General features: G+C 39.8%; 1 protein-coding gene across 1 annotated transcript in view; it reads right to left on the bottom strand.

Annotated features, from left to right (window-relative positions):
• Window positions 1-26,625, bottom strand: part of LOC108708870 (Down syndrome cell adhesion molecule homolog) — a 199,659-nt gene that overhangs the window by 82,199 nt on the left and 90,835 nt on the right. The window contains exons 9-16 of the mRNA XM_041583437.1: window positions 24,350-24,469; window positions 21,917-22,090; window positions 11,781-11,980; window positions 8,462-8,558; window positions 7,912-8,040; window positions 6,938-7,105; window positions 2,258-2,328; window positions 457-697 (exon numbers count right to left, since the gene is read on the bottom strand). Coding sequence (XP_041439371.1) covers window positions 457-697; window positions 2,258-2,328; window positions 6,938-7,105; window positions 7,912-8,040; window positions 8,462-8,558; window positions 11,781-11,980; window positions 21,917-22,090; window positions 24,350-24,469 — 1,200 coding nt within the window. The remainder of the gene's footprint in view (window positions 1-456; window positions 698-2,257; window positions 2,329-6,937; window positions 7,106-7,911; window positions 8,041-8,461; window positions 8,559-11,780; window positions 11,981-21,916; window positions 22,091-24,349; window positions 24,470-26,625) is intronic.

Consider the following 26,625-nt stretch of genomic DNA (forward strand, 5'->3'; position numbering starts at 1 on the left):
AACTATATTGGAAAAATGTTTCTAATATAGTTAGTTAGCCAAAAATGTAATGTATAAAGGCTGGAGTGACCAGTTTTTTTCCCGGTGTCCCGTCGTCCCAGTCTGACCCTGAATCTGCCTGTCTCATTTGCATTTCTGGATTTCAGTGCCTCATCCCATTTGTACAAAATAAATACCTTTATTTCTGAACCAGGGACCACAGTTCACAGTTAAGAACCACTGGCACTCAGTTTATTCTAATATCATTACAGGCATCATACAGCGTGTTAGAAATCAGCCACGTCACCCTTTCCTTCTAAACTTCAGCAAGAGTTCAGCTGAGTAAGAGGGTCACATACAGCACATGTTCTATTATACAGCAGCTGTGTTAGGAAGAGATTTCAACTGATACCTCTTCCATGGCCATGTCCACAGGCAGCAGGCAAAGCAGTAGCCTCATAAGAAGAGAAAACTTACCATCCTCTAAAGTAGTGGTGATGATTTCCTGAGACGAAGGCCCTGTCCCAGCCCGGTTGCAAGCCTGCACCACGACGCCATACTGGGTGAATTTTTTAAGGTTATCAAGAGTATAAACCTCACTATCCCCAGTGGTGTCCACATCGATGATGTTGAACTGATAATTTCCACCTGTGCTGTATTCCCGGAAGCCAATCTTGTAGCCTCGGATTATACCATTCTGGAGGTGCTTTTTGGGGGCCTGTATGGAAAGAAAGTAAAGGAAAACCACAAATGAGTCCTGGAATGATTAGACATTAGGTGATGGAAAATCACCTTAAGGGCAGAGACAAAAGCTCAGATTTGGGGAGATTAGTCGCCCAGCGACAAATCTCCTCTTCTTCGGGACGACTAATCTTCCTGAATTGCCAGTGGAATGGCAATCGGTGCGCTTCGTTTTTCCGAAATTGCCTCACGAGGAAACTTCGGGCGACTTCGGAAAACGAAGCGGTGGGAAGCAGTTCGGGGAGATTAGTCGCACCGAAGAAGAGGCGATTTATCGTCGGGCGACTAAATCTCCTCGAATCTAAGCGTGTGTCTCTGCCCTACAGGGAAAATCTGCTAGGGAGGAAGCCCCCCTATAAGATATATTGGATCTAACTGTCAATGACATGCATCTGCTGCATGAAGACAGAATAAGGAGAAACAGATGCAGAGAGAGGAATAGTGAACATAAACCTGATCTTTTTAGAAATGATGCAGAATATTTAATTGATTTATATAAAATTTTGATTTTTGAGTTCCCCTTTCAAACCATTACAATAGGCATTTTTTCTGCTTATCAATTGCCTCTTTTAAGTAAGTGCATGATAATAAAAAATATATCAGTGTAAGGATTGGGCACTACCTCATATATTGTACCTTAAAATATTCCTATATGTCCTACTACTGTGTATATAGCTAAAGCTACAGTTACAGGTATTACAGGCTTGTGTACCTGAGCATCATGGGTGATTAGGATGCCGACGCCTGGCCAAGCCTTATCCCCCCCCCCTTTGCCCCTTTGGGGTAGGCAGAAGACAATTTAAAGTGGACCTGTCTCCCAGACATAAAAAGCTGTATAATAAAAGTCCTTTTTAAATGAAAGATGAAATCCAATTTCTATTTTTTATTAAAGCATTCATAGCTGTTGTAAGGTCATTTAAAAATCTCAGCTGTCAATCAAATATTGTCTGCCCCTCCTCCATGCCTAGGCATAGAGGCGGGGCAGACAATTACTTTCACTTTCCATTTAGCACTTCCTAGATGTCACTGCTCTCCCTACATTCTCTTGTTCTGTTCACCATTTAATTGTGTAACCAGGGCATGGGGATGGACATCAGGTCCCCCATTCTGGTGCACAAACAAGATTCTGAGATGATACAAGGTTTGTCTTAATAACAGTGTCCACAAAATGGCTCCTGCCTGTTTGCTATAATTATGAGTTCCCAGACTGAAGGAAACAAGATTCAAATAATTTATATAGTGTAATTAAAGTTCATTTTGCTTGACAAATGTGATAAAATACGATTTTGAATATTTTTTTGGGGGGTGACAGGTCCACTTTAACTGATACTTTAAGAAGTACCTGCCCAGTCCTTCCTATCATTGCAGCCTTGACACGTACCTCTTCTGCCTACCCCTAAATCCAGCCCTGCGGATGCCACTCTAACTATTGTAGACAACAGTATCTCAAGGGACAAATGGGCATGTGATCAGTGTCTCCATGATGTGTGCTCCATATGTAGATGAACTGTAGATTAGCTGTGTTACAATACAGTACCTTCCAGGTAACCCTGATGCTTTGTGATGAAATAGGATCAAGCTGAACTTCTTGAGGGGGTCCGTCTGGAGCTAAAAAGAAAGAAAGGAAACCATCAATTTATTTTACAGTGACTTATTAAATGAGTGTCCACTTTTAAGCCACCCTATTAGCAAGCAAATCCAGCCCGTTGTTTCCTGTTTTATCTTATCATTACAGACACATGTTAAGTATAATTAATGATAAATATGTCAGTTATGTACCACAGATACTGTATGTAATGATCAGGCAGAGAGCGAGTTGAGCATTGCATAAAGAATTTGTTATAATGCAATGGGTAATTACATATGTACCATAACTCAACATTTATATAGAATGAGTAATGGCAGAAGTACCAAGAGAGAGAAGCAAGTAGTGATGAGCGAATCTGTCCCGTTTTGCTTCACTGAAAAATTTGCGAAACAACGAAAATATTTGCGAAATGGCGAAACTTTGCGAAACGCATTGAAGTCAATGGATTTTTTTTTCGCTCCAATCCATTAAAGTCAATGGGCATTTTTTCTTATGGAGACTTCATTAAAGAGGTTATTCCTCTTTGAGATAACTTTTAGTATGATGTAGAGAATGATATTCTGAGACAATTTGTAATTGGTTTTGATTTTTTTTTATTTGAGGTTTTTGAGTTATTTAGCTTTTTATACAACAGCTCTTTCAATTACATTTTAACTAATCTGGTAGCTAGGGTCCAAGTAACCCTAGCAACCATCCATTGATTTGAATAAGAGACTGGAATATGAATAGGAGAGGCCTGGATAGAAAGATGAGTAATAAAAAGTAACAATAACAATACATTTGTAGCCTTACAGAGCATTTGTTTTTTAGATGGGGTAAGCGATGCCATTTGAAAGCTGGAAAGGGTCCGAAGAAAAAGACAAAACTATAAAACATAAATAATTAAAACCAGTTGAAAAGTAGCTTAGAATTGGCTACTAAAAGTTACCATAATGGTGAACCACCCCTTTAAAGTCAATGGGTTTTTTCTTATGGTGACTTTTTTCTCCAAATGCATTAAAGTCAATGAGCGGTTTTTCTTATGGGTGTTTTGTTATGGCAAATTTTTCCACGGCCAATTCTCACCACAGTTTCACGAAAAAATTCAAACTTGGCAAAATTTTGAATTCCATGGCTGCCGAATAAATTCGCTCATCACTCATAGCAATGCAATTGGTAACATAAGCTACTACACTAACCAGAAAGAGGGAGACAAGTAGCCCCGGCATGAAGGGGGGCCCGGCAGTGCTGCAGTTTTGAAAGAGTCAGGCCCCCCTTGCGAGTGCCGAAGATTTGCGGCCAGCCATACAGCCGAAAATGTTGAAGTGCCGAAAAGCCGAACACCCGTAGCGGCGAAAAAACCCGAAGTCACGAAAACAGCCGAAATTGATGTCCTGAAGCAGCGAAAAGACCCGAAGTCACGAAAGGAGGCAAAGTTGAAGTCCTGAAGCCTTGAGTTCAATTCTACTGAACACCAATTTGTGGTTTTTTTTAAATCCCCTGGCCACCGATGTATTATTTTAATATTCTATAGGCCCCTGTCACCAAGGTTTTTTTAAAAAATATTATTTGGGGCCCCAATTTTTTTTTTATATGTAAGGGGGGCCCTGGCGCCAATGTTTTTTTTTAAAAAAAATATTTTTTTGGTGCCCCAATTTTTTTTTGCTTGTAAGGGGGCCCTGGCACCAATGCTTTTTAAAAAAAACTTTTATGGGGGGACCTGGCGCCAAAGTTTTTTTGAAAACCTGACCATCAATAGCTTTTTATAACTTGCGGGGGGGGGGTTAATTTTTTAGCGCTGATGTCTGTGTGGTCTTTCAACTGTGATGCGGAGTGGGTGGGGTCTGGGGTGGGGCTTGAGAACCAGGGTGGGTGGGGCCCAGTGGGGCCCAGGGGGTCCGCGAAAATGTTGTTGTACGGGGCCCCGTGATTTCTAATGGCGCCCTGCATACAGACCCCCAGCTCAGTGCAAGGTAAGCTGTACATATAAAAAATCAGTAGTCCTATATGTACTGTGCCATTTTAGACGCACATTGTCATGGCAAATGCAGAGTTAATAACCAGAAAATGAATAACCATAGACATGTATGTAAGGAGATGAACTGATAAGGATTCAGAGAAGAACATCCCCAATCCCCCTGACTCTGACATGGGTGCTACTTTCAGAAACATGAATATTGTGTCGGGAATAAATATTATTGTAATGTATTTTACAAGTATTTCCCCTTAAATATCTTTATTGCTCCAGTTGAATATATAAAAATATTAAAGGACGAATTACAGTGGTGTAACTAAATATCACTGGGCCCCACAGCAAATAATTTTATAGGCCCCAAAAATGTCTAGAGATTGACCTGTTTTACCAAGTTTTATTGAATTTGTGTATGAATTAGAGCCTCGTGGGGCCCCTATACCTTCTGGGCCCCCCTGCAGCCGCAGGGTCTGCTTCCTCTATAGTTATGCCCCTGGACGAATGTCAAGACATCAGAATAAACTTTTAGCCCCATTTCATTGGCATATTGGCATTTCATAAGCATCGATATTCAGAATATAATCAGGGCAACAAGTTTCTTGAGCTGTGGGAAGTGAGTATTGGGATAAATGGATTATGGGGAAATGTCTTCTGTTTGTGTTGTTCTAGGAAATAATTCCATCCGTGTGTGAACTGAACAAACAGCTGGCAGGCTGGGGCAGGATTCCCGAGTAGCAAGAGTTTCGTGTTTAATGGTGTAATTATGTGAAACCAACCGGCTTTCCTTTGATGTTACGACAAACATTTTTATGGAAATCGTCTGCTGTAGAGCAAGGAAAGCAAATTGATCATTTACAGCGAGTTATTTACAGACATGGAATATGAGTAAACAAACACACGCCATATGCTCGCCAGGCGGGACAGCTAAATATTACATTGAATGAGGTACTTACTGGTTATAGGCACACTCTGCTCTACTGTATGTCAGGCAAACACTAGTCTCCCTATAGAGGCAATGCTTGTCCCACAGCTCAAGAAACCCAAAGGCTGCTCATATATTTTGGAGCAAGGTAGCGTTTTTTTTCTTTGTTTATTAAGAAACAGATATCAAAGTAACAATGCTGGCAATGACACTGACACTGGAGAAACGGAGACGTTATCAGCTTATTAAAGGAGAACTAAAGCTTAACTAAAGAAGTAGCTAGAAATGTTGTACATTATGTTTTGTGCTTCTGTACCGGCCCAAGGCAACCGCAGTCCTTTAGCAGTAAAGATCTGTGTCTCCAAAGATGCCCCAGTAGCTCCCCATCTTCTTTTCTGCTGATTCACTGCACATGCTCTGTGCTGCTGTCACTTACTGAGCTTAGGGACCCACTCACAATATACAGTACACATAGAATAGAAATGTCACAATATAAGGCTGATTAGTAATTAATACAGATAATTACTACATGCAGGGTCGGACTGGCCCGGCGGGACACCGGGAAAAAACCCGCCGGGCCAGACCTCCCTCTCCCGATATTCGGATTGTGGGAAAAAATGATTTTTTTCGGTGCCGCAATGCGCCGTCTGTGCATGCGTGGCAAGCAACGCCGTTCGTGCATGCGTGTGTAGCAGCGCATCACAGTAGGGGGGCCCTGGACAGCAGTCCCGGTGGGCCCCCGGGCCCCCCAGTCCAACCCTGACTACATGGCAGCACAGAAACCAGTGCAAGTAGCATCAGAATTTAATAATCAGCCCTGTCGCATCAGCTTATGTTACAGACAAACCTCATTTTCTGCTGGATAATTAGTGACGACCCCTAAGCTTAGCTTCTCAACAGCTGCTCAGAGCCCACTGAGCATGTGAGTGTCACAGACACTTTCCAAGATGGTGACCCCCTGTGACAAGTTTGAAGTCCTGGATTGTTGCTGCTACTGAGAAGCTGAAGCTTTAGGCTGGTGCAATAAGTGCAGTATATAAAATATGGCATTTTTAGACATGTTCATTTTTAGGGTTTACTTCTCCTTTAAGGGGTTCACTGCTGTAAGGGGACACCTTGCCAAAAGAGGTGATAATAAGCAATTAATTGGCGGGGATTACAATTTCTGGGTTAGGGGCAAAAAGCACTTACAAAGTTTTTGAACTTGATTAAAAGCATTTGGTGTGCTTTCACTTTGCCTTTGTTTTAAGCAACATTCTAAGCTACAAAATTATTAACCACTTCCTATGGCTCTACAATCTTTCCTAATAAAACATGTGCCTTTCAGTCCCTTTCTATCAAGCTAGCTAATTTAAAGACCTGGAGAAGAGGTTCTGCTACATTATTTTAAAAAACGGCGAAGAAAGGGATAGACAAATACTGGAACATATGGGAAAAATACTTGGATTTTACGTCTTTTATTGAATATCATGGCAGATTGTGACCACTAGAGGTCATCAGATTCCTCAATTACAAATGTCATTTCCAGGGCTGACGGCAACACAAGCTGCCTGTACTGTATCTTTAGCGGAATAATAAAACACCAGTGAAACCTTGTGGGAAGCATTGGGGACAGTTTGCATTTTAGTGGTCTGTAAAGAAGCATCTTTATGCAACCAAAGCAGATGACATGTTATATAATTCTTTATAAAGAATAAATATTTTACCATAAAAAATACACCTTTGGATGAATAGGTGTCTATTAAAGGGCCCCTACCCGCTTCCTCAGTTGTGATGGTGAGCTCGTTGCTAGCTTCACTTTTACCGATACGATTCTTTGCGTACATCCTGATGTTGTATGTGGACGCTGGATGGAGGTCAATGATGGTCGCCTGATTTAGCTGAGGGGAAACATCTTTGGTTCTCTGCACAGAATCCCACGAATCTTCAAAGAAAGAGACATGTGTTATGGGCATGGGGAGCTGGGGGATCACAGGATCTTATAGAACACTCCCCCCCACCAAGGAGAACTGTCAGTTTTTAAACGACAGGATAATATTTGAGAGAAGGAAGGAACAGCTATGAAACAGAGAAATATAATATATATAGCCGAGAGGGTGGCACACCACTTCTATACTCTACCCAGTTGCACAGTAAAACTTTATACGGCATTTAAAAAGATCAGCAACTCCGGGATTTTTGTACGAGAAAATATGTTTTTGTTTTGCACAAAAATCCCAGGGGTTGCTGGTCTTTTTGAATGCTATATATACAGGTATGGGACCTGTTATCCAGAATGCTCGGGAACTGGGATTTACTGGATAATGGGTCTTTCCGTAATTTGGATCTTCATACATTAAGACTACTAGAAAATCATGTAAACATTAAATAAACCCAATAGTCTGGTTGTGCTTCCAATAAGGATTAATTATATCTCAGTTGGGATCAAGTACAAGCTAAAGTAACCTTGGTAATAAGGAAATTCTAAATGCTGATTTCAGATGTTCAACATGGATTCCTATAACCTGATCATTGCAACAAGGTTAATTAATTAGCACTGTAACCAGTCATGTCCTGGTGGCCTACATGTTGGACGTTACTTTCCAAGAGAATTTGATGGCCCATCAGGCTGCTCATCATCTCCAATGACCTTTTCTGGATTCCATCATCATTTTATTATATTCAGCACCTCAGTCATGTTAAATAGTGAATACTAGTTACACACATATATATATGTATATGATTATCTACCTGACTTATTTTTGCATTCAATATCATAGCCTGTAATCGGGCTGTTGCCATCAAATCCCATCGTCCACCTCAAAGCAATGCTCCTCGCTCGCACCTCTCGTATCTCTATTTCCGGAGGGTCTGGGGGCTCTGTTAAAGAAACAAGTGAAACTCAATCAGCGATGTAAAGAAGATGACATACGGTAGTTAGGGTATGAACCCACTGACATTACCTTTGGCAGGCTCAGGGAGGGAGTTCATTGAGTGACCTGTCAATTGCTAAATATTCTGTATTGTAAAGCATGAAGAGACCATGGACAAAGTTGCACTGTTTTTTGCACTGCATTTGACATGAGTGGTGTGCTGATATGCATGTGTGTGTCTTTAATTCATTTCTCACTGCATCAAAAGCTAGTTTTTATTCCTGTGGGTAGAAAGCACTGCAGCTCAGTGGGACCAATTACACGTGTTTGTCTCCTTTTGAATCCACACAGTATCCTACCTATGAGTTCACACCATTAATGTTCTATACTGACTCTTAGATATGAATTGAACAAATCTTGCACCTTACCTTGCACTGTCAGCTGAATTATCCCTCTGTCCTCCCCAAAAGAGTTAATGGCATGGCAAGAAAAGAAACCAGAATCTTCTCGAACAGTTGGCAAAATCTACAACGACGTGGAAAAATATATACAGTTTGGCTGCAGCAGCAAAATGGTTAAACTTGTCTTAGTATAAAACTCTTTTCTTTTCACTAGAGGGCATACTGTATTTATTCCATCTGTCAACATATGAGCTGCCTAGGTGTTCAAGCTTAATTTGTATGCCAGCCTGTGATATTAAAACATTTTAAGGTTTCAGAAAAAAATGGCAGTGTCTTATGTGAAAAAGTCAGCTCTGGCATGTCATGTACCGGTACAACAATTTCACTGTTCAGCACTGCACAGATATCAGCAGAGCTCATTTTTAAAGGGATACTGTCATGATTTTTATGGGGTAGGTTTTATTTCTAAATTACACTGTTTACACTGAAAATATTTCACTCTACAATATAAAATTTCATTCCTAATCCAACAAGGGTATTTTTTTTTGTAACATTGGTTTGTAGGCGCAATCTCAGGTCATTTTACCTTGCTATGTGCTTTCAGAAAGAGCCAGTACTGCATTATGGAACTGCTTTCTGAGAGGCTACTGTTTCTCCTACTCAATGTAACTGAAGGAGTCGCAGTGGGACATGGATTTTACTATTGAGTGCTGTTCTTATGTCTACCAGGGAGCTGTTTTCTAGTTACCTTCCCATTGTTCCGCTGATGGACTGCTGGGGTGGGGAGGTAGGGCGGGTGATATCACTGCAACAGTAAAGAGTGACTGAAGTTTATCAGAGCACAAGTCAGTCACATGACTGGGGGCACATGGGAAACTGACAATATGTCTAGCCCCATATCAGATTTCAAAATTCAATATAAAGAAACTGTTTGCTCTTTTGATAAATTAATTTCAGTGCAGAATTCTGGACCTGTCACCCAGCCATAAAAAGCTGTATAATAAAAGTCCTTTTCAAATTAAACATGAAATCCAAATTCTTTTTTTTATTAAAGTATTCATAGCTGTTGTAAACTCATTTAAAAATATCAGCTGTCAATCAAATATTGTCTGCCCCTCCTCCATGTCTTAGGCATAGAGGCAGGGCAGGCAATTACTTTCACTTGCACTTCCTAGATGTCACTGCACTACCCACATTCTCCCTCTATCTTTATCGTATAATTGTGTAGCCAGGGCATGGGGATGGACATCAGGTCCCCCATCTGGTGCACAAACAAGACTCTGAGATGATTTTCTTAATAACAGTGTCCACAAAATGGCTCCTGCCTACTTGTTAATTTCCCAAACTGAAGGAAACAAGATACAAATAATTTATATAGTGTTAGTAAAGTTTGTTTTGCTTGACTAACGTGATACAATAGGATTTGGAACAATTTTTTTGGGTGACAGGTCCTCTTTAACTGATACGTTGAAAAAAAACATGTTTTCCCATGACAGTATCCATTTATGGATGGGCCATTTAAAGTGAAAGGCAGGTAGTCTGTGTGTTCTACCAGAATGGGCAAAAATGTTCTTTTAATATTAATTAATATGACGCAAAGTTTTAGCAGAAATATGTCCATCATAGCCTTAGTTATCGGATGACGTGCCACCTTCAGTAGATATTGAGCACCTGATACCCCAGAATGAGATCCTGGGGTATCTAAGCTGGTTAATACCACCACCATCTATTTGCTCCACCCACAATCCTGAGTACAGCTATAGGCTAGTCACTAATAGGCCCCACTATTGTTATATCATCAGCCCTAGCCTGGCATGGGAAAAAAATAATTAAAAAAATAGGTTAGGCAATAATTCAACTATGGCCCATATTCTCTTTAGTGTCCTAATATAGAAGGTATTATTTAGGTAAGGTTTGCTGTCCACTACATCTCAATAAAAACAATTATATGGAAAGTAGACCTAGCAGCTTACAACAGCCCAAGGGTATCGAGGCGATGATGTAAACTGAATAACGGGCGAGCTAGCCAATTTATCTGGGCAACAAAGACAATTAAATGGGTAGAATGTAAAAATTGTAGCAACTTTTGTGGGTGTGCATCTGTAGATACATAAAAAAAAACTGTGTATTCAATCTCATATGTCCTGTTTCAAAAACAATATGCCAACCAATAGATTAAACAAAGTCACTAAATTAGATACCACTTGGGTGAAAGAAACCCTCTTAATTGAGTGTAATATACAGAAAATGCCTAAAACAGTAATTCCCAAATATCTGTCCTAAAAAAGCAAGTGTTCTAAATGTAAGTAAAAGTACGGTTAATAAGAAAATTACTTTAAAATATTGATTAATGAGTTGATGCTGATGATAACTATATGTTAGCTCATACGTGAAGCTTGTACGGAAATAAAGTTGTATATGTGATAGGTGATAATGATAAACAAAATAGCTTTTAGGGCAGAGACACACAGGGAGATTTGGTCGCCTGGCGATAAATCGCCTCTTCTTTGGGGCGAATAATCTCCCCGAACTGCCTCCCGCCGGCTAGAATCTAAATTGTGGGCAGGAAGGCATTCGGACGGTTTCGTTTTCAGAAGTTGACCTGAAGTTTCCTTATGAGGCAACTTCGGGCGACTTCGGAAAACAAAGCGCACTAATTGCCATCCTAGATTCGAGCTGGCGGGAGGCAGTTCGGGGAGATTAGTCGCCTCGAAGAAAAGGAGATTTGTCGCTGGGGCGACTAATCTCCCAGAATCTGAGCGTGTGTCTCTGCCCTAAAATGAACATTGTAACCATATAGCAACCTCAACTCTTTGTCTTCTTAGCCAATACCAACATTCCAGGCATCCCACCACACCAGCTTCTGTCAGAGGTTGGATTTAACTCTATTTTAAAGGAATAGTAACATCAAAAAATGAAAGTGTTTTAAAGTAATAAAAATATAATGAAGTGTTGCCCTGCACTGGTAAAACTGCTGTATTTGCTTCAGAAACACTATTGTTTATATAAATGAGCAGCTGTGTAGCAATGGGGGCAGCCATTCAAAGGAGAGAAGGCTCAGGTTACACAGCAGATAAGCTCTGTAGAACATAATGGTGTTATCTGCTATCCACTATTTAACCTGTGCCATATAGCCTTTATTAAATTTCCGCCAGCAGTTTGTTTATATGAACTATAGTAGTGTTTGTGAAGCAAACACATCAGTTTTACCAGTGCAGGGCAACGGTACTTTATATTTTCATTACTTTAAAACACATTTTGGTGTTGCTGCTCCTTTAAGAGTCATTTATTGAGGGTTTGCAATGTCACAGTGAATCCAAAGCATAACAACCACCATTTTCTGTACCTGCAGAGTTGATATTACTTCCTCCCCCACTTCTTTTGTGGATACCAAGTATCGAGACATCTCTGGAACATTTATCATGCGATCCTCTTTTTCCCAGCGGACTATGATGGGTTTTTCCCCGTGAGCTGTACAGCTCATTTCTTTCTTCTGCCCTTGTGTTGCTAACGTGGTATTGGGATAAGATGTGATCATCGCAGGGACTGTATATGGAAGAAAACATACTGTATGAGCAAGCGTGTATTTTGGACCAAGTAAGCTCTGTGCAGAAAACATTAGGTTTATGTAATTACAGGCAAAACGTTTACGCTGAATCAAGAAACCAATAAGATGTTTGCTTACTAAGAGCTGAACATTAAGCACTACCTGCTGACTGGTTGCTATGGGTAATGTGACCTGGAGCAAACGTAGAATAAGTAGCATGGCTTCCAGGTACAAACTTTAGCTGAATTTGCACCTGGGCAGTAACCCATAGCAACCAATCAGTAATTAGCTTTTTTCAGCCAGCTGCAGGTTGAACGCTGAAAGCAATCATCTGATTGGTTGCCATGGGTTACTGCTCAGGTGCAAATTTGCCTTGTGTTTATAAATAACCCCCATTGTTTTATTATTATTATTATTATTATTATTTTATTATTACTACCATTGTCTTATAGTCCAAGTTGATCCAGGGACTAGTCCGATTGCCATTTTGGAGTCGGGAAGGAATTTTTCCCCCTCTGAGGCAAATTGGAGAGGCTTCAGATGGGTTTTTTTTGCCTTCCTCTGGATCAACTGGCAGATAGGTAGTTAAAAAAAAAAAGGTTGAACTCGATGGACATGTGTCTTTTTTCAACCTTACTTACTATGTTACTATGTTACTATGTATGTCTTCCACCAATCAATTCTCAATATCTGTGTCATACGCAGTACAAAGTAAGACTCTGCCCAATGATAGGATGGTCTATCCCTTTTGTATATTCTTCTGCTCCGTTTGACTGTTTCTTGTTCTATGACTGTTCTGATGCTTTGATTGGCTACCAATCAGCCTTCTGACCCACAGCATGCCCTTACTACAATCCTTGTCACTATTTGGGTGACAAAGTGTATTATAGATGCAATAAACGTCACCAATTGAGTCCTGACCAACGCTTTATTACAAAAGCAGGACAATTTACCAATGAGAATTCTGGATCCCAGAGACATGTCAGGCATCTTGCTCTTATCTTACATACAGAGATAATTATGTCATTGTTTTTTTTCATTATATGACACTGGAATCAAACATGAGGATAAAGGACAGACTTGTTCAGTGCTGGGAAACTGGGCTTAAAGTTTCCAACTCCAGTTGCAGGAACAAAGAACATGGAGCCAGATTTACACCCATCAGCTGGAGGTTTTTTTTGCATTTTAAGGCAGCTGCTGGCTGTGGAGATTTGGAGAAAAGTTTTTTTTTGTGTGCAATATTGCTTAATGAATACAACCCTGATATCGCTGGACTACAGCCTTCACTATATGTTACATTATTCTGGGGTTTGTAGTCGAGCAACAACTGAGTAACATTTAGGTGAGTAGTGCAGTACCCCTTTAAATGTTAAATGGCTTTAAAGGAGAACTAAACCCTAAAAATTAATGTGGCTAAAAATGTCATATTTTACAGTATATACTGAACTTATTGCACCAGTCTAAAGTTTCATCTTGTCAATAGCAGCAATGATCCAGGACTTCAAACTTGTCACAGGGGGTCACCATCTTGGAAAGTGTCTGTGACACTCACATGCTCAGTGGGCTCTGAGCAGCTGTTGAGAAGCTAAGCTTAGGGCTCGTCACTAATTATCCAGCAGAAAATGAGGTTGGTCTGTAATATAAGCTGATGCACCGAATCCACTATTTTGGACTCGGCCGAACCCCCGAATCCTTTGTGAAAGATTCGGCCAAATACCGAACCCTAATTTGTATATGCAAATTAGGGGTCGGAAGGGGAAAACTTTTTTTTTAAGTCACACGATTTCCCTCCCGCCCCTAATTTGCATATGCAAATTAGGATTCGGTTCGGCCGGGCAGAAGGAATCCGAATCCTGCTGAAAAAGGCCGAATCCTGAACCGAATCTTGGATTTGGTGCATCCCTAATTCTGATGCTAATTGCACTGGTTTCTGTGCTGCCATGTAGTAATCATGTTTATTAATTACTAATCAGCCTTATATTGTGACATTTCTATTCTATGTGTACTGTATATTGTGAGTGGGTCCCTAAGCTCAGTAAGTGACAGTAGCACAGAGCATGTGCAGTGAATCAGCAGAAAAGAAGATGGGGAGCTACTGGGGCATCTTTGGAGACACAGATCTTTACTGCTAAAGGGCTGTGGTTGCCTTGGGCTGGTACAGAAGCACAAAACATCATGTACAACATTTCTATCCTACATGTTTAGTTAGGCTTTAGTTCTCCTTTAATTGACTATGGTTCAGCCTAACCATATTAATATTCTAATACCCTGACTATAGGTTGGTTTCTGTAACAAACAGGGGAAAGTTGTGCTCACCACTAGTTTTTAAAATCATTAGGCGGGGGTGCAATGAGGGTGTGACTTGTTTAAAGGGTAAGGCATTTTTCAGTAGCAGTATGCACAAAATGTCGCTGTCTTAAATATATTGATAATGGGTTGAGTGCAGAGGAATCTTGTATTTGTCTATAGGTTGGTTTCTGCCCTTGTCACTTCAGAGTCTTCTTATAACCTATGATGCTACAGTATCTATTCTTCCATCCAAAAATAAATATAAAAAAATATATAAATATAACATATTAAGGCCTCAGTATTGCACAAATGCATCTTTTGCACACAAGCGGTTAAAAAGAAAGTGCTTCATGTCTGCTGCTGTTTAAGTGACAGGATGGCAACAGCAGAAGAGCATTTGAGTAAATTACTGTAATTATGACTTATTAATGTTAATGGAAAGTGGCGTGACCTTTTCACATGGCAGCACTGCTGATTGGAGAGCCTGACTGTATGTTGTCCAGAAACTGAAGTAAGGAAAGGAACTTTGCAAAGAAACCAGAAGAGACATAATGGCTGGCACCGTATTTCTCACAGAGGTTAATTAGTGGGTGGGTGGGAAACCACCAGTTTAATTTTCCCAGGATTAAATTAGGATTTGCTAAAAGATTCCTGTGCTAGAGAATGTGTAGATGTAACACCCTGCTAACCTTTAGCAGCTATTAGACCACCATCCACCAGCGAGAAACACTAGTCAGTGAGATTCAACTTAGAATGTATAAGATACAGTAAATATGCAGATTCTAAATCTTATTCTGCTCCTGAAAAGACCTGGCAAGCCATCCACACTGGAGGCTGTATTGGGGTCTTGTGGGGCATAAATGGGTGAGACCAGGGTACAATACGGTTTGGACAGGGGTGTAACTAAAGAGCAGTGATCCCCAACCAGTAGCTCGCGAGCAACATGTTGCTCCCCAACCCCTTGGATGTTGCTCTCAGTGACCTCAAAGCAGGTGCTTATTTTTTAATTCCTGGCTTAGAAGCAAGTTTTGGTTGCAGGAAAACCAGATGTACAGCCAACCAGAACCTCCTGTAGGCTGCCAGTCCACATAGGGGTTACCAATAGCCAATCACAGCCCTTATTTGGCACCACCCAGGAACATTTTTCATGCTTATGTTGCTCCCCAACACTTTTTACATCTGAATGTTGCTCACGGGTGAAAAAGGTTGGGGACCCCTGCTATAGAGGAAGCAGACCCTGTGGCTGCAGGAGGGCCCAGGAGGTACAGGGGCCCCATGAGGCTCTAATTCACATTTAATTTGAATAAATATTGGTAAAATAGGTCAACCTCTAGACATTTTGAGGGCTTGAAAAATAATTTGCTGTAGGGCCCAGTAATATCAAGTTAAATCACTGGGTTTGGACATGGGCTAATAAATCTCCAATGAGTTGCTATTTTTGCCTCATGGCATCAGGCCAGTAACAATGACCCCATGAGCTCAGTACCTTGGACATAAGACATAAGTCACTGCATTTGCCCTGTGCTCCCAGCATCAGAAAGATCAACATCATGGGGGTTATTTACTAAAATCCGAATTTATCTCATATTTTATTAAATGAAACCACGACCAAACGCCCATGCTCGATTTTTGCTTATTTATTAATAAAAAAAATTAAATTTAATCGGATTGTGGAAAAACTCAATAAAATCGTGCAAACACGCGAATTGCTTGAATTTTTGGGGCTTTTTCCCGAATTGCTCATATTTTTCAGGCTATTTTTCCCCAAATCACTCTTTTATATTTGAGATAACTTCAATTTGAGATAGGTGCCTCTCCCATTCACTTATACAGGACCTCTACAGGTCTGAGATGGTGGATTTTTTAGATTTGGGCTTTTTGTAGCATCAGGGTATAATAAATCATGAACATTTTTAGGTTTTTTTTTTCTACAAAAAAAATGAGTTTTCTAGTGAAAAAAAATGATTTTTTTTGAGTTGAGTTTGAGTTGACTTTAATAAATAACTCCTTAATAAATCCTTATTTAGTAAGAGGAGCCATGATGTAAAAATGAGCAAACACATAAAAAAGAAACCTGAGAATCTGAAAAGCACAGTTCTTACGTCTGTTTGACTTTAACAGGTTTTCTTTGTCAGGCGGAGCTTAGTTGTTAGTTTAACTACAATTGCTCATTTAAATATATATATATATATATATATATATATATATATATATATATATATATATATATATATATATATATAATATTAATAATCAGATTCTTTAGATTTAATAGTCTTCACTGCAAGTCTATTAAAAAACTGGGATGTGACGTGTGTCTTTCAGCAAGAAGATTAAGGTATTTCAGAGCATTCTGACTTCAAAGACCCTTTGTAGGACTGAACAAAACAGCGTGCCACTGAGTGCAGTCAGTTTAGTGAAACTTAGTTAAATATTTAATATGAAAGATGGATGACCTCGCTTGGATTTCAGGCTGTGCTCTTCTGTATTCGTGTAGCAATACATTCCAAGCTGACTTATTACATAACAAGCAGAATAAAGACTGTATCCTCCCTGTATGGCCAAGGCCAGTGTCTTTAATGAAAAATCTGTATTCGGAATTCCAAAATTAGGAGACACACTGTGATATTGAATGGCTTCTAAATCTTAGAGTTTCAATTACAGCTTCTTCATTCTCTAATTCTCAGTTAAGGTGCATTTTAATAGCATAGAATGAGTCTGATAATGTACAATGTTATTGTTTTGTCTTCCATTTTCAAGGCAGTGGTTCCTGAACAGTAGAGGTTGGCTCTCCTGGGGGGGGGGGGTTGGGTTATTCTCATAAATGGGCAAACTGGGTATTTACCCAGGGTCCACCAGGATAAGGGCCCCACCACCAGACTTGTCATCTGCTCTATAATTTTTAATTGAAGCATCCCACTAAAATGGTAGACCTTTCATTTAATCCACTAAGAGTTTAAGAACACAACCTTTAAAAAGTTACGGTTCATCTGCTACTACAACTGTTGGTCCAGCACGGTGCACCTGAACCTTACTTCTACTTTGTTAAACGCAGACCATTTCTTTATTATAAGCAGGTATGGGATCGGTTATTTGGAAACCCGTTATCCTGATAATTTCGAATTACAGAAAGACCATCTCCCATAGACTCAATGTTATCCAAATAATCCTCATTTTTAAAATTGATTTCCTTTTTCTCTATAATAATAAAACAGTAATTTATACTTGATCCCAACTAAGATATAATTAATCCTTATTGGAAGCAAAACCAGCCTATTGAGTTTATTTAATGTTTACATGATAGACTTAAGGTATGAAGATCCAAATTACGGAAAAATCTGTTATCTGGAAAGGCCCAGGTTCCAAGCATTCTGGATAACAGGTCCCATACCTGTATCATGAATTTATTGGACAACCACAGGGGACCTACTAATGAGATCTTTGCCCTTTACCCACTGATACATTAATTGCAGTTAAGGTATGGTTTGGGGAGAATACTATTCTAGATTAACAACGGGTGATATGGTGATATTTGGGGTGAAAACATATTTGTTATCCTAGATTTTTTTTTTAACCGACTGATATTGACACCAATATTTTACTATACAAGTAAGTTTGTTATAAGCTAAGGGGTTAAACTGAAACAGTCTGACAACTGCCATTTTGATACTTAGAACGTCCGCCAATCACAGCATTAGAACATTATTCCAAGTGGCTATAAGTTGGTAAAATCAACCTGTATCCCATAAAAGAATTAGAGTATTCACATAACTTTAAGCAATAGCAGAATTAAAACACAGACATGGTGAGACCAACGTGCAGCCAATCACATCTTCAAAACAAATCAAACTCTTAGTCTGGCCCATAGGCAAAAGAAAATGTACCCGCCAACTCTAGTACAAACAGCCAAATGTGTAACCAATAGTGATGGGCGAATTTCTCCCGTTTCGCTGAAAAAATGAGTGAATTTCACGCTGAATTCGTGAACGCGAAAAATTTGCGAATTTTTTTTTTGATTTTTTCGATATTTATTATACCCAAAGGCTGCAAAAAGTCAGACTCCAAAAATCTTGCATCTCAGACCTGCCAATGTTGTATATAAGTCAATGGGATCTGTGCTGGAATTAGCCCAACAATGGGACTATTTCAGGCTTATCGGGGAAAAATCAAGCGATTCAGGAAATATCTGAAAAAAATTGTACGATTCGGGTTTTTGCTATATTTTATGGAGTTTTCCCCCCGATCTGATTAAATAGTACTTTTTAAATAATAAATAAGGTCAAATTGTGGATTCTAGTTTGGTCGGACTTTTTTATTTTAAAAAATCAGATAAATTCGGATTTTGATAAATAACCCTGAGAATGTCGTCATGTCTGGTAGTAGATGAAGGGCAAGGATCCCTCTTTATCAAACTGCTACTTCATACAACAGGTGTCCACTCAGCAGCCCTCTAGCTGTTGTTAAACTACAGCTCCCTGAATCCCAAGGCAACCTTCACAGCAGGAGCACTAGTTGAACAAAACAGAGCTGCAGTTTAGATATCTCTTGACTGCCTGCTGTATACAGTATATACTGTATTTATGGGTACCTCTGCTCTGTGTAACCACGTATATAGAGCACACATTGCATCAAGTTAATGGTACATAGTAAAGCATTAAAATAATATATTTTGTATGTGCTCCACTAATCAAAGCCAAACATAATTATTTAGAAAATAATACTGCGACTCTTCCTGTCCTGCCATTGGCCAGGTATAAATATGCCAATACAAGGAGCACAAGTTAATTTGGAAAATCATTTTCCTTATTGTTTCTGTCAGCCAGAAAACAGCCTCCAGGGCATTTCAGCTTTCTGCCTCCAGTTCTTAGTGCCTGCTCTGAAGGAGAAACATGACAGTTAGCGTGACCTTGCACAGCCTCACATACACATTATGCCAGATCAATGAAAGGCTACCAGAGGGAACCTCACTGCTGGGATTCTTTTGGTTTTCCATTGCTAGTCACAGAGTACATGAGGCCAGGCTCACAGATCCTTAGTGAAGGGCCAGCTAATAAGGGAAGGTTGTTCCAAAGAAGCACAGAAAATTTGTATTAATGGATATTTCCACCATCTTAGGTTAGAGGGATCAGCGTCTATTGCTTAAATGGTCTTCTTTTAAAAGAGCAGGGCTAGAAACAAGGAAAGACATACAGCACATGCAGGCAATGTGGCCTCCTGGAGCACAAAGCACTGCACACAAAAGTCAGCAACCCCTACATACCACCAAAGGACTATAACAGAAAGGGTTGCCACCTGTCCGGTTTCGCACAAGCTGTCCGGTCCAAAACTGCCAGTCAGCATTTTAGAAGTCAAACTCAGACATAACTCTACACTGATTGATGTCATAGATCAGTCAAATCATAGTACCTAGTCCCCTGTGTGAGGAACTCCCTGGATTCAAACCAGGGACCTGTTGTGTTTCAGGCACTGCTTGAGCCACAGGAGGCAGTGCGGTGGTGGCCTGGCTCTGATAAGATGACTGTTTCTTTGCTGCCTCCATGTCAGCCTTTCTCAGTTCACGCCTCCAATCCAGTTGAGGGCAATTACTCATTTGAGGGCTACTTAAGGCTAATTCCCCAACACCCTGTGCTGGATTATTAGCCCTACTGCTGACTCCAAACCCCGTGGTATCCTGATCCTGATCCATCTGGTAAATCTTGTTTTGTTCCTGCCTTGTTTTTTTCCTTTGGACTGTCCCTCAACTATTTTTGCTGCCGTTTAAACCCTGTACTTGGACTTGTTTTTGCTGCCATTTAAATCCTGTACCTGGACTTGTTTTAGCTGTTGTCGTTTTGGTTAATAAACACCTTTACGTTCTTCAGCACATAGTCGCCTATCTGTGAATCCTTACACCCTGACATTATCAGTCCTCCCCTAAGTGTCATTGTCCCGCCTTCAACATCATTAATTCCCCTGTCTGGGTCCTCCACCAGAGATAAGTAAGTTCTCTACCTGGCAGTTTTATACTTACCCAGAACTTGCAGAAAAGATTGCGACCCTAGAAAGAGAGCTGTGTCTTCCCGCTTCTCTCTGAATCTCTATGAAGTTTTGCAACAGTTAAACGGATGTCCCTTATAAAGTATTTATGTGCACTGGATGTGTCCACCTTTGGCTAAGGTGCAGCAATTCAGAACACTTGAAAGTTTACAACCACCAATCAGAGCATGGGAATCCTAACGAGGCTATATTGGCCCTGTGCCATATAACGGGGCTTTATTGGCCCTGTGCCATATACAGTACAAACAATTATAGGGCTGGACTAGCATTGCACTGGAATAATTTGTAACAAATCAGAGCATTGCACTGTTCATATTTCTTACAAGACTGGCCCAGCATGAAGGCCCAGTAATGTTCACAAGGCAACAACACCCTATATCCAATCACAGCATTAGAACATTTATCTAAACCAAGCTTTTTCCAGTGCCAAATATTCAAGTGCACTTTTTATTAAGGGGCTATGGGAAATGCCCTACACTAAAACCAGCACTGTTGCACTAGACCTGGAACCCATAGCTTTAAAGGAGAACTAAAAACTAATGTGGCTAAAAATGCCATATTTTATATACTGAATTTATTTCACCAGTGTAAGGTTTCAGCTTGTCAATAGCAGCAATGATCCAGGACTTCAAACTTGTCACAGGGGGTCACCATCTTGGAAAGTGTCTGTGACACTCACATGCTCAGTGGGCTCTGAGCAGCTGTTGAGAAGCTAAGCTTAGGGCTCGTCACTAATTATCCAGCAGAAAATGAGGTTGGTCTGTAATATAACCTGATGCTACAGGGCTGATTAAATTCTGATGCTAATTGCACTGGTTTCTGTGCTGCCATGTAGTAATTATCTGTATTAATTACTGATCAGCCTTATATTGTGACATTTCTATTCTATGTGTACTGTATATTGTGAGTGGGTCCCTAAGCTCAGTAAGTGACAGCAGCACAGAGCATGTGCAGTGAATCAGCAGAAAAGAAGATTGGGAGCTACTGGGGCATCTTTGGAGACACAGATCTTTACTGCTAAAGGACTGTGTTTGCCTTGGGCTGGTACAGAAGCCCAAAACATTATGTACAACATTTCTAGCTACATCTTTAGTTAAGCTTTAGTTCTCCTTTAAGAGGACACGACAGGTATTCCTTTCATTGAACCTGAGCCATACAGAGTTGTACAAAGGCAATGATTTCTGAGCAGTTATGGAAGCGATTACAGTAATAGCTAAACCTAAGTAAGAGCATAATATGCACACAGCAAAGAGCAGTTTCAGCTAAAGGGCTGTGGTACAGATACCCAAAACACAGATACCCGTACAACATTTCTAGCTACTTCTTTTCTCAGTTTGAGGAATATATAAGACATATTGGCTGTTTTTGTGGACCTATGGAAGAAAAAACACAGTGGGGCTGAAATGCTATTGTTATTTGCACCAGTGAGGTTGCCAATTTTATGGCACATGAAAGCAAAGATCCGATTGGCTGGTATAGGTAACTGCCTGCACTGGTGTATATTTTAGCAGCTATATTGGTAGGAAATATCAGATTAAATAGCCAAACTTTAACAGCCCTTGGCTAGGAAATTCCTTTTTAGGAAATAAGCAACAATTTTTTGTTCTTACTTTTAACTGTGAGATACATGGACTTGCTGACGTCTGCTCCCACATCATTGCTGACCTTGCAGAGGTAGTATCCGCTGTCTTCTTCCAGAACGTGCTTAATCAGCAAGGAGCCGTTAGTCAAAAGCTGTATTCGTCCATTTAGAGCAATAGGCTGGAACTGGGGCACTCCGGCACCTGTAGTTGTACACAATAAGCATGGCATTTTATTTAATACATATACAGAACTGATCAAAAGTAACTGCATTTGGGGTCAGGAAATTTCAACATAGAAACATTGCTTTATTTAAAATAAATATTCATTACATATTTTTAGCTATTTGTACAGGTATGGGATCCATTATCTGGAAACCCGTTATGCAGAAAGCTCTGAATTACATAATCTCTGTCTCCCACAGACTCCATTTTATCCAAATAATCTAAATTTTTAAAACTTTTTTTTTCTCTAATAATAAAAACAGTAGCTTTTACTTGATCCCAACTAAGATATAATTAAACCTTATTGGAAGCAAAACCAGCCTATTGGGTTTATTTAATATTTTCATGAATTTCTAGTAGACTTAAAAGGGTTGTTCACTTTTAGGGTGATGTAGAGAGGGATATTCTGACCCAATTTGCAATTAGTTTTCACTTTTTATTTTTATTTTTATTATGTGTGTTTTTTGAGTTACTTAGCTTTTTGTTGAGCAGCTCTTCCATTTGCAATTTCAGTAATCTGGTTGCTAGGGTTCAAATTGTCCTAGCAACCATGTATTGATTTTAATAAGAAATGGAATATGAGAGGCCCTGAATAGAAAGACGAGTAATAAAAGGTAGCAATAATAATATATTTGTAGCCTTACAGAGCATTTGTTTTTTAGATGGGGTCAGTGACCCCCATTAGTTGAATAGAGTCATAAGAAAAAGGCAAATAATTCAAAAACTTTCAAAAATAAATAATGAAAAGCTGCTGAGCATTGGCCATTCTATAACATACTAAAAGTTAACTTAAAGGAGAACCACCCCTTTAAGGTATAAAGATCCAAATTATGGAAAGATCTGTTATCGGGAAAACCCCAGGTCCCCAGCATTCTGGATAACAGGTCCCATACTTGTATCAGAATTGCTGCTGCCACATTTTCTTCACCACTATAGAACAACAATCTTACAGAGCCCTCTGGTGGAATATTAATAGAATGTAGCTAATTCTTTACTGGCTGAAGACTGTAGTTGCTAGCTGAAGTTGCGTCTCTGCAGCAGAATGCTAGTGAAGTTTCAGCATTTCAGCAGTTAATTCGTCAGCGCGAGCATATCGTTTCATAGCGAACTTTCACTAATATTTGTTTCTGCCTAGAGAAACTTCTTTAGTACTCTTATGCTTAGGTCAATTTGAATAAGGTGGGTACATATAGGTCATATTTATGTCTTTATTAGAGATGCTGGTTAGTGATGGGCGAATTTCTCCCGTTTCGCTTCGAAAAATTTTCGAATTACCCACGAAACGCGAATTTGTACGCCTGTGGCAAAATATTTTCGATGCCAGTGACAATTCCGACGCCGGCGACAATTCTGACACCCATTAAAGCCAATGGGCGCCTAGAATTGTCGCAGCAATTTCACAAATTTATTCGCTGATGGCAAAACGAGGAAATTCGCCGCAAATTTGTGCCTGGCGAATAAATTCGCCCATCGCTAATGTTGGTGCAAATGCTTGAAGTGGTCACTTATTATTACACATGTCCAAGAAAGCAAAAGAGATCCTAGACATGAGCCCACCCAAAAACAAATGTGGCATGTCCCTCAAATGGTAAAAAAATAAAGTTAAAATAAAATTTTGCCTGGTGACAGGACGAGAAACTTCATTAGCGATGGTCTCTTTCGCTGAATTTTCATCTACTCCTGTTAGTAAATTGGCAATGTCCCTGGCGAATTTTCTCTAACGATCAGTGTCGGACTGGGACATCAGGGGCCCACACAAAAATCTTAGACCAGAGGCCCACCAAAAGACCTTAGATCAGGGACCCACTCTCAGTACTATTTTCTTCCTCTCCTCACGCAACCTCTATTTTTCTAGTCTCTTGTCTTTAGATACAGTAATCTATTATTCCATCTATTTAGCCTCTTTGTTCCCATAGAAATAGGGAATGGCCATGAAATAGGCCAAATGTTTTGAAGCAGGAGGGCCCACTGACACCTGGGACACACCGGGAGTTTTCCTGGTATCCCTGTGGGCCAGTCCGACACTGCTAGTGATGGCCACTTCACCCTTTAGTAAATCTGCCCCAATGACAGCTTGCACAGGCAGCAGTCAGTATGGGCCTCAACAAGCCTTTCAGCTCTACATATATGATTTGTATATACAGTATATATGGGACTGCCATATTGCTTGCATGCATTCCATATTTCCCTACCACAGATAAGAACACTTAGATGCAAATGAATCGAACAGCACTTTACCTTTTGAGTACTTCCACACAATAGTTGGCACAGGGTAGCCTTCGGCGGAGCAGTTGAGTATCACAGCTTTGCCATATATTCCATCTTGATCGGTGGGTTGAACCACAAATCTAGGAGGAACTTAAAATATTGGAGCATGTTAGCAATGGTAAAGTTTCCTGTGCAGGATCCCAAGAGCTTCACTCTTTGTACAACATTATAAAGGGTTAGGTAGGAACCTAGGCCCCAGTTGCCCCCATACTGTAGAAAAGTTCGCTATTCTACCTATATAAGAATAATATATAGTGAATAAAGTACCCCCTCTTGTATATTATAAGGATATTATTAATCAAGGAGTTTCATGACCATATAAAAACACGTATGCCCCCATACTGTAGAAAAGTTTTCTACACTACCTATATAAGAATAATATAGTGAATAAAGCACCGAGGAGTTTCATGACCATATAAAAGCACGAGGTTGAAGGCGAGTGCTTTCATACAGGTCATGGAACTCCAAGGTTACTTCTAATATCCTCATATTTTCCAGCAAGGGTTACTTTATTTATTACAATACACATGTTTTAGTGAGTCATGTGATAAAAACGACATCACTAGTCACCGTTTCTAAGGATATAATTTACAGGATATTCGTGGCTTTTATGTATTATAAAAGCATGCACCCATTTTGGATAATGATTGATGCAGGGGTGTAACTACAGAGGAAGCGGACCCTGATAATGAGCGATTTCAATATCTATCTATTGATAGAACAGGACAACCTCTGGATATGTTTGGGGTCCTTAAATTCCTGCCTTTTGACATTTCATCATTGTAATTCTGATTATTATTATGATACAATTCCTAGTACCTGTCACCCGCTTATATAACGAGTGATTTTTTTATTTTTATTTTTTACAGCAAAAAAAAAAAAAAAAGCATTAAGATGTGGTCTGAATTCTGCAATTTTCTCCTTTCAATGGCAGAGCTGGGGTGAGTAGGCCACTGGAAAGAAATATGCCGGGTAAGGCTGCTAGTCTCTAAGCAACCGCACTCATTTTCATGATGGCTTGTTTCCCTATGGCTTTAGCATTGACCTGTAAGATTGCAGCCACAAAGAAGATACAGGGATATTGTTTATAGTAAAGGATCTAATAGAATAGAAAAATGAACTTTTATGTAATTCTGTACAGTTTATGTCTATTAAGCCAAATGGAATGAATATTGTAGGATACAACAAATCAGACGTGAGTTTATGTGGGGCTGCAGAGGTCACTTTTATTTAAAGGATTAGTAAACCTTTACAATAAGTGAATGTAAAATTGATGAGGGTGCTATTCTAAGACCTTTTGCAATGTACATTCATTATTTATTTTTATTTCCAAGATATTAAGGGATACATGTACTGTTAATATGAATTAATTTTGTTACAGCAGCGCCACCTGCTGGTCAGTTTCCAACCAGTCTGACCACCGAGTAGCCTGTAGAACCAATGCTGTGGTCTCTAGGTAAACTCTCTCTTTTAAAAGCTAATGGCGGGGGAGAACTAAGCCATCTGAGTGAAACCAATGCCCAGGTCAGGAGACACTTATCCGGAGAAATGCTACTATGCAGGGAAGTACCAGCCTTTGAATACTATGACCGGAGATAAAAGAGTTAGGGACCGCCATATGGGGTTTACCTTTATGTAGTTTGGTGGCTTACCAATTTTTTATGATCATAACTTTGTTACTAAAAACCCCTGTTTTTGTAAATGCATGCACTTGCATAGGTACTGGATCACTTATGAGACAGGGGACCAGGGAATGTGCATTGATCAATCCCCCTTCTTTTTCTCTGTGACCACCAAGTAGTCAAGGAAGTTGTCAGGAGAAAGAAAGAGGCTGCTCTGATGTTCTTCTGCTTAGGGAAGATGTGAGAAAAGTTATCTGAGGTTTCTATTTTTTTGTCCTAAGCAGAAGAACATCAGAGCAGCCTCTTTCTTTCTCCTGACAACTTCCTTGACTACTTGGTGGTCAGACTGGTGGGAAACTGACCAGCACGTGGCGCTGTTGTAACAAAATTCATATTAACAGTACATGTATCCCTTAATATCTTGGAATCTAAAATAAATAAATAATGAATGAAAATTATAAAAGAGCTTAGAATCGCACTCTCGTCAATTTTACATTAACTTATTGTAAAGGTTTTACTTATCCTTTAAGCGTACATCGTCATAGAAAAGTTTATTCGTTGTTGCAACTGAAAAGGAATGCAAATGCCCTAAAGCACTGTTTATTTCTTTCACTGACTACATTG

The sequence above is a fragment of the Xenopus laevis genome, chromosome 2S (assembly GCF_017654675.1).
Source record: "Xenopus laevis strain J_2021 chromosome 2S, Xenopus_laevis_v10.1, whole genome shotgun sequence".
Taxonomy (NCBI): Eukaryota; Metazoa; Chordata; class Amphibia; order Anura; family Pipidae; genus Xenopus; species Xenopus laevis.